We start from the raw sequence: 18,000 nt of genomic DNA, 5'->3' as shown, positions 1-18,000 counted from the left end.
ATCCCATGAAGAAAAGAATTCCAAAGTCCTCTAAGTTTGCAATTTTTCTTCGAAATATGGAGAAAAAAATCCATATCGGAAAAAATTCCACATTGGAAAAATTCCTTGGAAAATGAGTTTACCATATGCTGGAAAGATTACTTTCCATGGATAGCAAATTTCCCTGCTTCCAAACAGCTCTTAGTTGAGAGTTGAGAGAGAGAGAGAGAGAGAGAGAGAGAAAGAGAGAGAGGGGTGACTAGTTATGGGCCTTATGGCCTATGGGTCCTTTTTGAGATGACTTTATGGGTCCTTGTATATTCTTACTTATCCTTGTACCCTTCGTTTTTCTCCGGTTCTCATGGAATTTGTGATGTGTGGACTGCCTAAATTCTGTAACTTGCACTCTCCATGGCGTCCCTATGGCCTCTTTACCCAAAAAAACCTGTTCCCCTTTTTCAAGAGTTGCCAATTTAGGTAAGTAATCTAGAATCCTATGTTTGTAATTTATGGGTTTTTCTTTTCTGCTAATCATTGTATAAAACCCACTTATCTTTTTGCTCTGGGTTTTCCTATCAGAGGAGAGATTTCTGGAAAACCCAGTTACTTGTCCTTCTTAGGGTTTTGAAATCTGCTCTCAAGTTTTTCCCATTCTGGATACCCAAGTTTCTTCTTTAGATAGGTTTTTCTAGTCAAGTGATAGCTTCTTTGAAAACCCACTACTACTTTCCAAGGGTTTTCCCACTTTAAGGAAACAGTCATGAAACCCTCCTTTAAATCTATGGGTAGATTTTTCTTTTTCTTCTTAGGGTTAGTCCAGTTTGGTGAAGTGTTTTTTTAGAAACCCACATCTCTTTCTTCTCTTGTTTCTTTTTCTAGGTTATAATTCCTGCAGACCCAGTACCTTTTGCTTAGAATTTTCCAATTTAAATACAAGCTTTAGGCTCTTGAGATATGGGCTAACTTGGATTTGAGTCCTTGCTAACTCCCATTGGACTATTCTCCCATTTTATTTCTGGTTATTGCAAGTTTTGGGATGTTTTCTTGACCCTATTTGGGGGGTTCTTTGTCAAAATGTCTGCAAATGAGCATGATTTTGTGGAATGGAAAGAACAATTTGTATCTCAGGAGCGGGGTAGCCGCATTGTTCATTACTTCTTAAAGGACACTCTTGGAGATTCCTTCCTCGCTGTTGTGGGCACTGAGAGGAGTATCAGACACATGCTTTACGTTGTCTCCGATGAGTTCTTGCGAGTTTTTTTCCCTGAGAGTTTCAACAACACTTGTTTTAAATGGAGATCGAGAAGGGAGGTGGTGAACTGGCTTACTTCATTATTGTCGAAGAAGCATTGCCCGCAAGATTATTCAAGTAATTATCTATTCATATCCTTTTATTTGGTTGTTCGATTTTATGCATAGATTTTATTTTGAGATAGTTGTTGTTTGTCTGTCAATTTCATTTTTTTTTTAATGGCGGTCTGTCAATTTCAATAGTTCTGCCCATAGTTATCAGAAACTTCCTATTTGAGTGGGAAGCTCACTTCTGGATCTAAGTTCTTCTCGTTTACCAAATTTAGGGGAAGCACGCTTCCTATTTAGATGATTATTTTTCCTTAAAGAGTGTTTTCCTCTTCTGATAATTCCAAAGGAGTGCATTTAAAACCTATAGAGTTTTCAAATCAAACTTATGGGGACCTTTATCCAGAAAACATATAAAACTATAAATCACTATAAATCATATAAAACTATAAAACTATAAATCACTGAAACTTGTATGAATAAAACATATAAAACTATAAATCACTGAAACTTTTAATCCTAATCAGTTGCAAAGTATTCTTTACTACTAGCTACCCTAACCTACATTAAACCTTCCTTCGTAACCTACTATAACCATCTCTCTTTCTATATGCTTCTTCTTCACTTCTAGTGATGCTTATTACATACTTCATGTTAACTTATCGATGACGTTTCCAACATGTTTATTCTTACTTTAGAGCTTTTTTGTTTCCCACATTTTCTTGTTGTTAGATTCCTCGCTTAGTGCTTCTTCTTCCTACAACGCTTCTCGCACTCGTTTCTCACTCTAGCAACTATGGTTCTGAAAATGATGGGTTGCTGGAGCAATATATCTGGTTATTGAGCTAGACTTCTTTTCTTTCATTTTCATTTTTCTGTCCCCTTTTTTTTTTTTTTTTTACAATTTGCTCTTGCAGAAAGACAATTGCGCTGAGATTATTTATTTTTCTCTGGGCAATTCTTGTCTGTTCTTCTTATGTGTTATCAGCTTTGCTTTATATTGCTTATGAAAATGTTTGTCAATGTTTTCTCTGACAGATTGTGACATCACACAAGCAAATGGTGTCATTGCTCTACATTTTTTAGCTTACCCTTTTTTCGGGGAAATCAGTAATATGTTTACTTACTATTATTAATGCCATTGCTCCTGCGCCCCCGATGGATTGTTCATCTTAGCACATGTGGAGTATACTGGTGTCAATCATGTATGTACCTGGCCACCTTGAACGCTTTGGGTCTCTTGGACCTCGTGGTGCATGTTGGTAGAGCAATGTGTGAAACCAGCATGTTTGAAGCTGCTTTAAGGCTTTAGAGGTTGTGTGCGTGTGGGAGAGCATGTCACATTTCTTAGCTTGCATGTTAGACGTTCTTTTTTCAAGCTGTTGTGTGAAATAGATGTTGCCTACAAGCGGATTTTAAATTCTGACAGAAATGATTAATTTCGTTTGAATTACTGGTTTTAGTTCATTTTGATACGAAGTATACACTGGAACAAAAACATTTTGGTTGCTCTCTGTTTTGCTGTGATTGTTTTGGCCAAAACTGAGTTGGTTTTGGTCCAGCTCTAGTCCTAAGCAGAATACTGACTTTATACTTCTTGCCTCCAACCATGCTGGTGCTTTTTAAGCATGGCGTCCATTGAGTGTTTAACATGGCTTAGTAGGGCCTTCAATGGTTAATCCATGGTCATAAAACAATTGTAACACGTACACTCATTGATAGACGTTAACACTAAGAGTCGGTTATACCTTGAGTTGTCACAAGATCTAGTTGCCATCTATCAGATGAAACTTGTCTAAGCGACTTGTAAACCTCCCAAGTGCCAGGCTAGATAAGGTCGAATCAGTTCGGGACAAGGTGGCATGACAACATGAAAGCCACAATCAAACGTTGGGTGCTGTCGTGGGAAAACATTTTCTGTATTATGGGATTCAGGTATGGCATAAGTTTAGGTACTAAGACACGCATACATTTGAAAATAGGGTATATGAGTTTTGCCAGTTGTGTTTGTATTATATTTTCTTGTGTTCATTTCCAAGGGTTCTAAATCTTAAATACAAAACTCTTTTTACACTAAATTGAAATATCAAATATCAAATATCAATTTTTTTAATTTATTATTGAAGGAAAGAAATTGTGTCTCTTGCTTTTTTGTCACAAGCATGCACACCTAGTTACGGGTGCAACTCGGGATGATTTTGGGAATTTGGGTTGAAATCGGGTTGGGTTCGGGTTGATTCCTATTCATTTTTTAGCAAAAGCTCAACCCGACCTGACCCAAGTTGCACCCCTACACCTTGTTTCCTAGGGAGTAAGTATAGCCCTTAGAGTGGTAAAATTTAAAGGAAATATGTTCAAGGAATTGTTTAACAATCTGTAGTTAAAAAGAAAAAAGAATCGTGTATCAACCCTCCTAAACCTTGAAGTCCTTTTCTTTATATTTTTTATGTTTGGTTTGTTGCATATTAAATTGATATGTTGTATTCATATGATGAGTTATACTAGAAGTTACACATTAATAAATTAAGATATAAGTTGTATTAGAAGTTACACAAATAAATGAAGATGTCATTTCAAATAAATAAATAAATGAAGATATGAATGCAACTTCGATTGTTCAAGCATTTGGGAATCCTGGTCGAACTGGCATTGGGGTTCTTTTGAGGAGCATTGTTTAAATTTCCATTGAAAACAACACAACACAATTGAAATATTTCCATTTTCATCCATTTCCATCCTCACTGTAGCATACTAAAACTAAAATGCATATTGAAACCAAAATTGTAAGTGCATTAGTGGTATACTGTATCAATACACATTGCATGATTATATTTATATGAATTGCATGTGAAATGTGGTGTATGGACTACATATACATATTTATATATGAATTACATGTGAGATGTGCCATGTATCGATTTACCAGACAACGGATGTCCCTCAGTGTTTGATGTAATTAAACCATTATGGATAACTGTCTTGCTCATGTGATGATTTCTAAGTTTGTATTTATGTTCATTCTAGCATTTGCTGAACTTTCATCTTAAAATTCTATCATTTGCATATGTTTCCATACGTTTTCATGATTTTTAAGATGCCCACTGAAATTTTCAATCGAAACCGAAATATTTCTGTTTCCGTGGCGACTGAAACCTAAACCCAAACTGAAATTTGAAACCTTGCTGAGGAATTCAGAGGGAGGGGGGTGGGTGGGTGGGTTTTTTCAGGTCCTATTGGTGAGAAGCATTCCAACGAGGTGGAGGGGCAATCCCTTTGCTATGATATCTTTCTCGTTGATCAGACCTTGTTGGATTTCCTTATCATTGAGGGAGATTCCCTTAATGTTGTTAGATGGGTGAGATATATACTTTTCTACCCGTGGAGGTTTTTGGATGCTATAGGGGAGATCTGCAATTTGATCAAGGTTCATGATATTGAGATTCATCACGTTTGACAATCAGCCAATTGTATTGCAGATCGCTTGCTCGTTTCAGAGTTGATAGAGATGAGATTAGAGCTTCTGGTCATCTTCTCACTGAGGTTCTTTGCTGCTCCTTTTGTGTTTCCTTTTTGTTGGCCTTAGTTTGTGCTGCTTTCTTTTGCTTTGAGACCCCCTCTATTTGTTTTTTTCTATCACCATTAAAAAAAGGGATATGAATACAACTATACTACATCTGCGTGAACTAAACTATTGAGGGCTGATATCCGCACTCCCAAAATTTGGCACCTTTTTCGTTTTCAACAATTTAAATAAAATGGCCGAAAAGATGTACTTGACATTTGCTCCTTAATTTTCCTTCTCTCTTCTTCACCCAGAACCACCACTAGTCTCATCTGCGTTCTTTCTCACACTACTACTGCCTCCTCTCAAAACATCCACGTGTATTTGCATGGATGCATGTGTTATATAATAATTAACCACTAAGCACCTTGCACACAAATGGCTAGAGAGTCATACCTTATTTGCGCAACCCAAACGCGGAAGTCAGAATCTTGGCTTGATGTACGAGCCCGTTGATATCGCAATCAATCTGGTAACGATCTCATTGTGTGTCGTAGGAGAAACTACGAGAGTCGCTCCTTCGTTCTTCACGATCACAAATCCGAGAGCCTAGGGATGATCGTGAGAGAGAGAGAGAGAGAGAGAGAGAGAGAGAGAGAGAGAGAGAGAGAGAGAGAGAGAGAGAGAGAGAGAGAGAGAGAGAATGGACCTTTCATGTTATTTTTTATTATAGGGAATTCGACTACCTATATGTAGTCTAGGATTCTAAGTCTCCTTCTTAAGAAAGAAGTCTAGGAATCCCACCAAGTCCAATTCTAATGCCTTATCATGATAAACCATAATAGACATCAAATATCTCCTCCCAACTAATTTGGATTTATCCCTTTAGCTTGTTGGGGCCCACAAACCTATGTGGGCGACGACATTTCTTTGGGTTACGGGTAACTCAATCCATATCCCAACAGCATGCATGTTCACGAGCATGTGTGCGATAGTCACAATTGGACCAAGTGCCTCTTCACTTACCTTTCTGCCCTCATTTTTGGGCTTTGTTTTGGAAAGTAGTTACACAAAACCTCCACTTGTATTTGCATGTGTGCATGCATGTTCATGAGCGCATGCACCATAGTCACAATTGGACCAAGTGTCTCTTCACGCACCTAGCCATCCTCATAGTTTTCGGCTTTGTTTTGGAAAGTAATAACAAGCCCCCCTTTCCATCTATTTGGGTTCTCTCCAATCAGCCCTATCATCTCTACATCATTTCATTTCTCATATCCGAGTTCCTTCAAAGGGACAAACCCCAAACTGAAGTTAGCTCTAAATTCTTCACATGGAATTGCAAGCAATAAAATTCCATTTTGAAATTTATGGAAATAGTTGTGGTTGCAACCATAGTTACCAAGATCGTGTTCGGGAATAATTTGGCTAGGCAAATGTTCGAAAAGTTCGAGAAATATTTGTAAAAATTTGATTCTCAACTCAACTCAACTCAACTAAGCCTTTGTCCTAAACTAGTTGGGGTCGGCTAATGAATCCTTTAGAATTGGATTGCATGGTATAGTGGTTGGGTGTGTCTCTTTGGATTGTCATGATCATGGATTCTGTTAAAGTATAAAAGATTAAATACTGCCTTTCTCCAACAGCTTAAGCTTTTGGAGAAGTTGGTAAGTTTCTAACAATTTCACATGGTATCCGAGCCAAAGGTCTCGAGTTCAAACCCTCCCGGATAGCAAAAATCCACATGTGATGGTCGGCCCAAAGTGGGACCACATGTGCCACGTGTTTGCCAAGTGGGCCACACTTGCGGGGGAGTGTTAAAGTATAAAAGATGAATAATGCCTTCCTCCAATAGATTAAGCTTTTGGAGAAGTTGGCAAGTTAACATGTGAAATTGTTAGAAACTTACCAACTTCTCCAAAAGCTTAAGCTGTTGGACAAAGGCAGTATTTAAGCTTTTATACTTTTAACACTCCCTCTCACGTGTGGCCCACTTGGCAAACACGTGGCACATGTGGTCCCACTTTGGGCCAACCATCGCATGTGGATTTTTGCTATCCGGGAGGTTTGAACTCGAGACCTTTGGCTCTGATACCATGTTAACTTACCAACTTCTCCAAAAGCTTTTGGAGAAAGGCAATATTTAATTTTTTATACTTTTAACACTCGCCCTCACGTGTGGCCCACTTGGCAAACACGTGGCACATGATCGCATGTGGATTTTTGCTATCCGGGAAGTTTGAACTTTAGACCTTTGGCTCTGATACCATGTTAACTTACAACTTCTCCAAAAGCTTAAGGAATTGGAGAAAGGCGTTATTTATCTTTTATACTTTAACAGATTCAATTCGCACTTAAATTTTTTTCATAGATATTTGAGTTTATTTTGAATAAATCGCGAACTACTTGATGTTTCAATAAGTTGAAATATTTTCCTGAATTTCTAGTCTTACCTAAATTTGGCAATTATGTTGCCAATGCCATGTTGATATGAGAAGGTAGCTATGATTTAGCCGACACTTTGAACTTATTGTTGACACACGTGTCCTGTCAACCTGTGTCGGCTCTCCTTTTGACACTTGTAAATGTACTACTATAAGTGTCAAACTTAATGTCGACACATTTTTTGTACCGTATCAAGTGTGACGTTGTATTATTATTGAATATTGTGTTTACCTCTTTAATTATTAACTCTTCTTTTAGCTCATCTTTAACTAATATTTTTGCTATATACTCTTCTTTTAGCTCTCTATCCGACCCCAACTAGTTTGGGACAAAGGCTTTGTTGAGTTGAGTTGAGACTCTCTCCTAAACCTAATACCCTAAACAAACTGTTATTCTAATATTATATTTAATGTATCCTATAGCTCCCCTAATCATAGATATATACTTTTTGTTTTAGCCGTGTCCCCGTTTCTTATTTTTGGGATGGTTGGTTGCCGTGTCCGACACTACATGTCCGTGTCGACATGTGACATTCATATCCGTGTCCACAAATCATAGACATGTAGTAATGATTGAATCTTTAGAGATCATAGGACATGCTTTTATGCTCTTAAATAGTATATTATGAGGCAAATTAGATTTGCTGGTGATCTTTCGGAATGAGTTTGGGGAGTCGGCGCGAACGCGGGGGAGTTTTAAAGCTATGCTTGTTATACATTTCTCCTTTCTTGCTTTGATATCATCTTGCCGTTATTGTCATTAAACAAATAAATAAACTTTGTATTTCAAAGCTTGCTTACACCTGGAAATATGTGATCCTTGTTTATGATTCTCAGCTCAAAACTCCATATCCTCAACACCCAAGCTGTATGCTGGAATAATTAGGTCCTTGTTTTTACTTATATGTACCTGTCTGAACTTAATCATATCAATGTGATGAAAATTGCAATAACAGAGAATGAGAATTTAATCCTTCATTCATTATGCTGATTGTGTTACAAAATTAGTTGAGCCAACCTGGCTTAGTTGATAATCAAGGGAACTACCAACGTAGGAATATTTAAGGGCCTGTTTGTTTTAGATTATGACAACTGATTGTGGAGTCCCCAACCGATTATCGGCCTAAAATTTAGTGCAGTTTTCGGTCCAATAATCAGTTGGGGACTGCACAATCTGTTGTTTTAATCTAAAACAAACATGGCCTTTGTGGGTTGAATTTAACAATATTTTTTCGTGTGAATTTAAAAATAGTTTTTTTTTTCACAATCAAGGTGGCCACCTTTGAAAGGTTATATGACTACATCAATGGGAACAAGCTATCTGTAGATGAAAAAAAAAGCTATCTGCAGGTTATCATTTAAAAAAACACAAGCTATCTGTAGACGAAAGGTTTTGGTTTTATAATTTCAACAGTACTTGCCTTTTGTTCTCACCTTGGAGGATTACTCAGCAGTCCCAACATTTTCATGACAGAATCTCCAACAAATGATTCAGCACAAAATTCAGCTGCTGACCATTCAGTGTGTGGATGGAATAATCAAGGAAACTCCCAACCCATTCACATGGTATCTATTTGTTGATAATTTCTCATGTTCTCTAACAAATTTCATCATTTATTTATTTTTTTATCACATAGGATATCCCCACCCCATTTTAGGGCGGGACTAATCCCTATGGATGTACGCAATCATACTAGTGCTTATTTCAAGCTTCCCTGTTTCAGGGTCATTTGGCAAGGAACCTGAAAGGCCACAACTTGGACATTGTGTGGTCAGGTGCTGCTTGGACTTGTGGCAAACAGCTCAAGCATTACAAAGCATTTTGTCGCAGTGGGACCACCATACCTGTAAGCTCTGGTACTTCTCTGCATGTTTTGCTGCATCGATATGCTATTTTGATTGTCAAACATTGATTTTCTGATTTGCAGAGCCATTCTTTTGTTCTTGTCATGGCTAAAGAGGGAAACAACTATCTTGCATATTTGGACGATATGTATGAAAATAAGAAAGGGCAGAAAAAAGTCAAAGTCCGGTGGTTTCATCAGAATCAGGAAGTTATTGGTATGATTCCTCCACCAACTCCAAACCCTAGTGAAGTCTTTATTACACCTTATGCCCAGGTTATCAGTGCTGAGTGTGTGGATGGTCTTGCGACTGTTTTAACTCCTGAGCACTATGAAAAATGCTTGGCCGCTCTTCCGAGTACTTCTACGGATGGAATTCATATATGCTTTAGACAGTTCCAAAGCAATAGCGTCAAGCCCTTCAATCTAACTAAATTGCTGGGGTATTTTGACCAAATGATTCTCTCGTGCTTAGATATCTATCCCATCCCTAAACACAAATTGGCATTCCATAGTTTGACTGGGAAGGAAGATGAATTTCGCTGTGGGGGTAATATGAAAGGGGGGTCAAAGAGGATCAGAACTAGCAGAGGGCATCAGGGAGGTGCCAGTATTTTAGGCCCTGGGGACCAGATAACCGCATGCAGGCCAGCCTATCGAAAATTGAGATTTGGATTATCAGGTAGAAGGCCAATGGCAGTCAAGTACATTGGGCACAAACACTGGCATCCCCTACCGTTTAAGGTTGATGAAAAGATAGAGGTTTTGTGTCAAGATAGTGGCATCAGGGGTTGCTGGTTCAGGTGTACAGTCTTAGAGTTATCTCGGAAGAAACTGAAGGTTCATTATGATGATTTGCAGAATGAAGATGGGAGTGGCAATCTAGAGGTATGTATAGAAGCACCAAAGACACGGCCTTATTGGTCATCTGAGTGTCTTAAAAATTAAGTCCAATGCTGTAGGTTTTGTTTTTTTCCATCAGGGCGTTCCTAGTTTTCATAGCGTTTTGATAGTTGTAGATTTCCATAACTAAAAAAACCACAGGAAAACCTTGTTTTCATTTTATTTGAGCCACAGAAAATTTTATGGTAAATATCATTTTATTGTCTAAAAATTGCTTAGAGTCCCGACTTCTCTGAATTTGATTAGTTAATTCTGTCTTTTAAACCGGGAAGGCCAATGTTCAAAAGATTGATTACTTGGAAATTGAAGAGTTGACTCTGAGTTTTGCTTTGACTTGGGCTAATTAAATGAGTAATGGAAACCTTAAAAAATGTTGATAATCCAAAAAAAAAGTCATGCTAGGAAAGTTTGGATATGTTAATGATTTCCTTATCATGTGTTTGTTGCTGGCACAATTATATGGTGGTCATTTCTGTTGATTCGGATGGGCCACCTCTAATCCTTTTGTTACTTCTGACCCCACCGTGATCGGATGATGGTAAGATGTTGATCAAGTTGACAAATAGATGCAATAGCAATTTTTAAAAATCCTAAAATCTATCATTTTTTTATTTAGGTGAAGATCAGGGCTGTAGGATCATCCAATCATGGTAGGACCTCAGGCAATGAGCTGGATCAGTATTGGCCCGTCAGTTCAATGGGTTCATTCTCAATATAAGTGGTACCGCATCTACAACCAGCAACCCATGTTACCGAAAACTGTAACACCGGCGTCTTAGTATCATTTAAAAAAAATATTATTTTTTGATTCTTCATTGACCCAACCAAGTCAATGATAAGATATGTGCCTTAGTCAACTCCGCAGATACATTCATTATTGGCACATGGTTAGGTTCAAAACCAAATTGATTTGGCAAATTTCTACATCTACCAGGCTAGTGTTTGACCGTTAAACATTGGGTAATGCTTGCTAAAGTCTCTGGTTCGTTTTATTGATTCTTCAAATCTCCTAAGTCACTACTGGCTATGTATGACGTGCCTCTTCATATTAGTGAATGATTGAAGTCGCCCTATGCCTTATTGATACTCTAGTTAGGGCTGGATGGGTTCCAAAGATCTTAGACTTTTTTCTGGTTTTATGTAGGAATGGATCCCTGCCTTTAGACCAGCCGCTCCTGATAAATTGGGCATGAGATGCTTGGGCCGCCTTACAATTCGGCAATGTCCTCCCTCTGGGAAGTTGACTGATGTAGTTTTTGAGGTTGGAACCCCAGTGGATGCATGGTGGAATGATGGCTGGTGGGAAGGAGTGGTAACTGGAGTTGACGGCTTTGGAGATGACGCTCTGCAAGTTTATTTTCCTGGTACGTATTTTTCTTAGAAAGATCAGTGCACTATTCAATTTTCTTCAAATGATTGGTGGTTTTTTTTTTTTTTTTGGCATGGAAATTTCGCTTGTGAATCCATTGGAAATTGTTGTCTCTTTTTTTTTTTTAGACAAGAAATTGGGTTGTTTTTCTGAAGTTTTTTCTTCTTCTGTTTGAACAATACTGAATATATGTGCATCATGTCTAATGCTAGACAATAGTCTTAATAAAGCAAGTACTTTGTGGAAGATCTTAGAGGGCTAGAAGATGCTCTTGATGGCTATTATAAGAAGTGCTATACTAAAAACTTCGATTGTCATCCTTCCCTCTCGGACACTGTCCAATGAAAGTACGAGATGGTTAGAAAAGCAATTATAGGAAGGAGAGACTAGGGATTCAATGTTGGCTATGAATAGGTTCAAATCATGGGATTCAGATGGCTTTATTATGGCATCTTACCAAGAGTGAGAATGTGTGATGGTTAGCTTATTAAAAATATGGAGTTCTAATGTATGGACTGTTTGACCAAGAGTGGGAAATGAGGTGCACTTCTGGCTGGATTTGTGGGTGGAAAAACACGGTTGAAGGATGCTTTTCCAGGACTCTTTGCATTGGCAAACAAGAAGGACGCTCTCGTGTCTGATTATATGGCAAGGGAACCGGCGGCAGGAAAGATTTTCTGGGATATAAGACTGAGCCGACATTTGAAAGATGAGGAGATAAATCGTTTTGCTTCTCTTGTATCATTACTTGAATCACAGTACTACTCGCCGGTAGCATCAGATGAAATGATATGGATCCCTGAAACTCATGGTGAATTCTCTTCTAAATCCTTCTTCTCTGTATTGAATAACCGAGGTCGTAAGGCAATTCGTCGCGCTGGTATACGGAAATCTTCAGCCCCTCCTCGAGTTATCGCGTTCGCATGGACAGTTGTTCACGAGAAAATCAACACGTGCGATCGTATGAAAAGGAGAAGATTTCAAATGGCCTCCTGGTGCATCCTGTGTAAATAGGCGGAAGAATCACTAGATCATCTACTTCTCCACTGTCCATTTACCAATCGGGTATGGATGGGGATGATCAATGCCTTTGGTCTCAAATGGGTCTTGCAAAAATCAATTAGGAGGGTGATTACCAACTGGTCTATCGTTGCTTTTGGCGATACCAGGAAGCTGCTTTGGAAGTTATTACCATATGCTCTCATTTGGAGCATTTGGAAGGAGAGAAACAGTCGTATCTTCACGGAGAAAACTAAGACTTTTGAAAGGATTGGATTAGAGTTAAAGGTTGAACTTATATCTTGGATTAAAAATATCAGAGGGGTATCATACGGACTCGGAGAAATACTGAGAAACTGGAAGGCTGTAATATGGGAGAGGAAGATTGAAGTGAAATTCAAGCCAAAATGGGAGCCACCACAGATGGGTTTATTAAAGCTAAACTTCGACGGTAGTGCTATCGGAAACCTCGGAAAGGCAGGGGTGGGCGGAATATTAAGGGACGAAAAGGGGGATTTACTGATGTCATACTCCGGTCCCATTGGGACATGCGACCCAAATGAGGCAGAAGTGAGAGCACTCTTGTTTGGTTTAAAATGGTACATATCTCACTTTTCTAAACCCTGATCATTGAAGGCGATTCATCGAATGTAATCTCCTGGCCTTTGGGCAATTCAAAAGGGCCATGGCTTCTGCAAAATTATATGTTGGAAATTAAGAATATTGTGAGAACGATCCGTCCGATAATCGTCCACAGAAGGCGCACCGCAAATGAAAGGGCGAATGTGTTGGCAAAACAGGGCATGTTTCACGAATCTATGCAAATTTGCTTACCGGGTAATGTAGGGGGAATTGGGGATGGGCAGTCTTAATTCGATACTTATACTCATTTACTGTAAGTGTATTGTGCTGGAGTCTATGTATTATGGATGGGGACATCTTGTCCCCTCCTCACATTCTAAGGATTAATAAAAGTCAATTTTCAAAAAAAATAAAAATGTATGGATTGCTTAAACAAGGAGACCAGTACCACTTTCATTAGTCTCTGCAGTCATTATTGGTGACTTACACCCTATCAGTCTCGTTGGTAGTCTTTACAAGATTATTGCTGAAGTCTTACCGATGTGGCTTAGAAAAGGTGCTTAGAAAAGGTGCTTGTGGAAGTGATTTTTCCATACCAAGGGGTCTTTGTGGGAGGGAGACAAAATTTGGACATGGTCCTCGTTGCAAATGAGTGAATTGGTTCAAGGAATAGATAAAGTAATAGGAGCATCCTTTGTAAGATGGATATGAAAGAAGTTTACAATCCTGTAGGTTGGGGTTGGCGTGCATCTCTTCATTATCCTTCCATATCCTTGGGAATGGAGGATATGTTGGCTTCTTCAAGTGCTTAAGAGATTTGTTGCAAGATGACTCAAGCTCCCTCTTCTTCCTTTCTTTAGTAGGGAAAGTACCAATTAGAATGTTGACGAGCATTGGAAAGAGGGCTTCTTGAATGTTTTCTTGTTGGAGCCTTTCTTCATTCCATCTCATTTTGGGGATGACACACACATATCTTACCTTGGTTTGCCTCTCAGTTAGGGTATCCTTTCAAAGGAAGCTAGATTTTCTTTTGGAAATCTTACCTTGATTTTCCTTCAAATATTTTATTTTGCGAAGTAGGGCCTCTTGGTGGAAAGAATGGAAAGGAAGCTAGATTTTATCAAAAAAAAAAATGGAAAGGAAGCTAGATTGTTGGGAGATAAGTTCTCTCTTTTGGGGGTGGATTACTCTTGTCAAGGCTTCCCTTTCAATCCTTCCGATCTACTTGATGTCTCGATTCAAAATTCCAGTGGTGGTTGGGAAGAAAATTTAGAATATCCAAAAGAGATATTTTATGGGAAGGCGAGGAGGAAGGTAAAAGAGATTAAAACACCTCATAAAGTGGGAGGAGGTAAAAGAGATTAAAACACCTCGTAAAGTGGGAGGGGAGGGTGTGTTGGTCCAAGAGAAATGGGGAATTCGGTCATGGAAACTTATGCCGTAGGAACAAACCTCTCCTTGAGAAGTAATAATGGAGGTTTTTTGACGAGAATGTCCTTTGAAGGAAGGTAAATTTGGGTAAATATGAGGACTCGGGTGGATGATGGGGGTGTGAGGTTTTAAGTAGAAGTGGAGATTGAAAATCATGGTGGTCAATTTGTTCAGTTCATTATGTTTAAGTCGGTGGTTATGTTTTGGGAGGGTCTTCGATTCAGTAGCATTCCGTTTTTTCCATTTTTAATCTATATAAGTTAGTTAGAGAGGAGTTTGAGTAGTAGATTGCACGAAGAGAGTGGGGTGACTTGGGATAGAGCTCAAGGTCTTTGTGTAATGATTGCCTTTTTAGTAACTTGGGCAATTTCAAAAGGGATAAATAAGTGTGTTTGAGGATAAGGTCTCTTATTTGGAGAAAACCTTGTGATATAAGAACCATAATATTTTCTTGGGTGCTAGTGCATGGTGAGTTTTAGGGAGTGGCGAACTCTTCAGAAACTGAAGTGAAATTATTTATGGAAGGAAGCCAAAGGAGAACTTAAAAGTGGCCTAGTTGCATCTGCTCCCCGTCAAATTGAATTTTGATGGTTGCTCCTTGGGAAATCTGGGTCGGTCTGGAATTGGTGGGGTGTTTAGTAACAATAAAGATGAAATTCTAGAAGCGTTCTTGGGTCCTATGGATTTTGAATTACAATGAAGCTAAGTTTCACACTTTCCTTATCAATATTCAAGTGTTCCTTAAGGATTTGGGTGGTAGCTTGTGTGGAGGGTGACTAGGTGACATGAGCAATGTAATGTCGTGGGAAATTCGTCAATAGCGCGCCCTGGGCCTTGGACGCCAGCTCATATTGTGGACAATTTCGTGACAATAAAGATGAAATTCTAGAGGTCTTCTTGGGTCCTATCAAAATTATGAATTATAAGGAAGCTAAGTTTCACAGTTTCCTTATCAGTATTCGAGTGTTCCTTGAGGATTTGAATATTAGCTTGTGGGTGGATGGTGACTGCGTGACACAAGCAATGTAATGTCATGGGATATTCATCATAGCCTTGGCCTTGGATGCCAGCTTATAGTGGACAAGCCTTTGCATTTGTGAGTGCTCTGGATTTAACTTTTCATATGTATTGTGAACGTCAGGGTGTTGCAGACTCATGGCCAACAAGAATTTAGATAGGACAGTTCTCGCTGTAGAGCAACCTCTGACCATTATAGCCTCTCCTCTTTCTAATAATATTTTTTCTATTATTAAAAAAAAAGAATGGACGAAATTACAGGAACCAAGCAACTATGATTCAAGTCAATCTTCTTTGTTTGGGAACGGTGCTGTGGTTGTTATATTAATGATCGAAGTTGAAGGAGACGTTTAACCCACATGAGAGGCACTTTCTAGAAAAGGATAGTACTCATATTGATACACATTGGTAGAACTAGATTCTGACCAAGACAATGCATTTCCATCTCTATCAAATATCTTTAAAAAAAATACACATCATCTCTGGGTTTAGTCCTGACCATAGTTAGCAAAACTTCATTTTAAACTGAAAAAAACAAATTTTGTAGGTTCGTCGTTTGAAACGTATTGCATGTTTTTTTTTTTTTTTTTTGGCCAAGTCCAACTTTATCCCGTTATGATCCTGGAAACAGGTTGCATCTATCTTCCATTTCTTCTGTTTCTTTCCGAGGCAAGGGCTGATTTAGAGTTTTTTATTTTTTGTGGGTTAGTATGGTTTAGTGCTATTTTCTAACTCTTTCTAGTGAAGTGGTTTCTCCTTTAAAATAAAGAAAAAGAATTATGTACCTTTCCTAATCTGCTCAGGTGAAGATATCTTCTCAATTATCCAACGAAGGGATCTGAGGATTTCTAGGGACTGGATATCGAACCAGTGGGTCAACATTGAGGTAAATCATAATATAAAAGGGTGGCCCAGTGCACGAGGCTCCAGCCATTGCAGCCCAGTAAATCATAATATAGTGTCTTCTATAACCGATGTTAACCCTTGCACGAAGTTCTCTGCATGCCCGACCATCGCCAAGGGAGCCGAGTCCGGTGGATCTGCAGTATCAGTCCGCGAGGTCCCCACTAATTCTGAACTTGATCCAGTTGAAGATGATAAGCAAGCAATAGCTGGTTTGGATGCGAGCAATGGGCTGCCCGAAAATGGAAAGTTGGTGAATTTTAGAGCACAAAAATGGAACCTAGACGAACTTGGGAAAGACAATGATGGTGTTGGAAATGGCAATGATGGTCAAAACAAGACCGGCGGTGATGACAAGGATTCTGAGTTAGTTATGAACAAGGAGGAGGTTCTTCGGCCCACACGTGAAGGGGTTCAAGTCAATGGATTGGTTGTTGCCATATTGTGAAGGAGGAAATTTTGAGACGTATGTTTGGAACAATCATGATATGTGCAATGAGGATAGTGAAGATGATGGTTGTCAAGGCAAGCTTTTGAAATTGGTTGAGAGTTAAATGTTAGGGCTTTTGTAAATGCGATAGAGGCGAGATGGGGTTAATGCAGTGTTTCATGACCGTAGGCTAACTGGGAGGTGTATTGTAGTTTTAGCTGTTAACAGTTTGATTAGATGATGAATGTAATTAGGAGAAGCATTTCTTTTGAGGAATCTGGACTCGCTTGTGATTCGCGCTTCACATTTTTTGTGCCTGATGCTGTGTTGTTCGCCGTTTGCACATATAAATCAAAGACAGTTAATTACTGAGGGTTATATTGTATTATGGAGTAATTCCATATCATGTTGCTATGAATTAAGTTTGTTATCTGTTGCATTTACCTCTTTATTTTATTTTTTGCTTGCATTCTTACAGCCATTTCTTCTCTAATTCTGAATACATTGAAGGGCGTAACGACATCTGTTGGATCTGTGGGTGTTGTACTTGTGTTATGTTGTCTTATTTGTGAGGGGCACTGGATGTGTTGTGATGGAAGTGAGCCCTACTTGATTTGATTAACTCTTAAAGTGGCCCCCCATCATCACGATCACCATCCGATCTCGATCGAACGGTTATGTGGTTGACTGTTTGTGAACTTGGTTTTGGTTTTAACACTAGATCATTTCCCTATAATTAGTGTCAGGCTGCTATTATGGAATTTTAAAAGTTGCAAGACTAGCATTTGGCAGAGTTAAAAGTTTTGATGAGGGAATAAGATAAATGTTCGAATAACCTGTGGAAGTTTGGGATTGTTTTTTTTTTAAAGAGGTGTAAAATTGTGGGCCCATAAAGGGGGAATTAAAATAAATCTAAAGGACAACTATGCCATTATTGGGCCCCCGCAGATTTGCGACGTGCCTATGATTTCCATCACCATCCTATCAAAACATGAGGTGCAAAATCATGGGACCCAATCATGAACAAAAGAAAAAGTATTCAACAAAAGCTCAGGGGTCGAAAAATTAGTAGTGGCAAAACAATTTTAGTAGCCCTAAACTTGACTTTCTAGGGGAAAAAGATCAAAAAAAGTTTTCTTGGAAAAAAGGGCCTTTTCGCGGCCGGGTCAAACAAAACCGTTCTCTAAGTCGTTGACTGAAGTGAGGGGACTGAACGGAATGACTCTGGTCCGTCCAATCAGTCAAACTAACCTATCCCGTTGCTGCCGAGTGAAGTGAGGTCCCTCGGATTAGGGACC

The 18,000-nt window shown here is 38.8% G+C and overlaps 1 protein-coding gene across 2 annotated transcripts; it reads left to right on the top strand.

Annotated features, from left to right (window-relative positions):
- Positions 1 to 757: 757 nt before the first annotated feature.
- Positions 758 to 17,145, top strand: LOC143856012 (uncharacterized). Of its 2 annotated transcripts, none has more exons than XM_077366055.1 (6): positions 758 to 1,348; positions 8,699 to 8,790; positions 8,949 to 9,071; positions 9,153 to 9,956; positions 11,116 to 11,335; positions 16,173 to 17,145. In XM_077366055.1, exons 1-6 carry the CDS (start codon positions 1,054 to 1,056, stop codon positions 16,718 to 16,720), a joined length of 2,082 nt encoding a protein of 693 aa, XP_077222170.1. In that variant the 5' UTR covers positions 758 to 1,053; the 3' UTR covers positions 16,721 to 17,145. The 2 variants fall into 2 exon arrangements, with proteins under 2 accessions (XP_077222170.1, XP_077222174.1); XM_077366059.1 differs by lacking the exon at positions 758 to 1,348 and adding an exon at positions 4,795 to 4,818.
- The last annotated feature ends 855 nt before the right edge of the window (positions 17,146 to 18,000 follow it).

Source organism: Tasmannia lanceolata, unplaced genomic scaffold (genome assembly GCF_043159265.1).
Source record: "Tasmannia lanceolata isolate RefF3 unplaced genomic scaffold, GAP_Taslan_0.1 ptg000003l, whole genome shotgun sequence".
Lineage (NCBI taxonomy): Eukaryota > Viridiplantae > Streptophyta > Magnoliopsida > Canellales > Winteraceae > Tasmannia > Tasmannia lanceolata.
The sequence above is the reverse complement of the archived record's forward strand: the minus strand, read 5'-3'. Positions and strand labels throughout refer to the sequence as shown.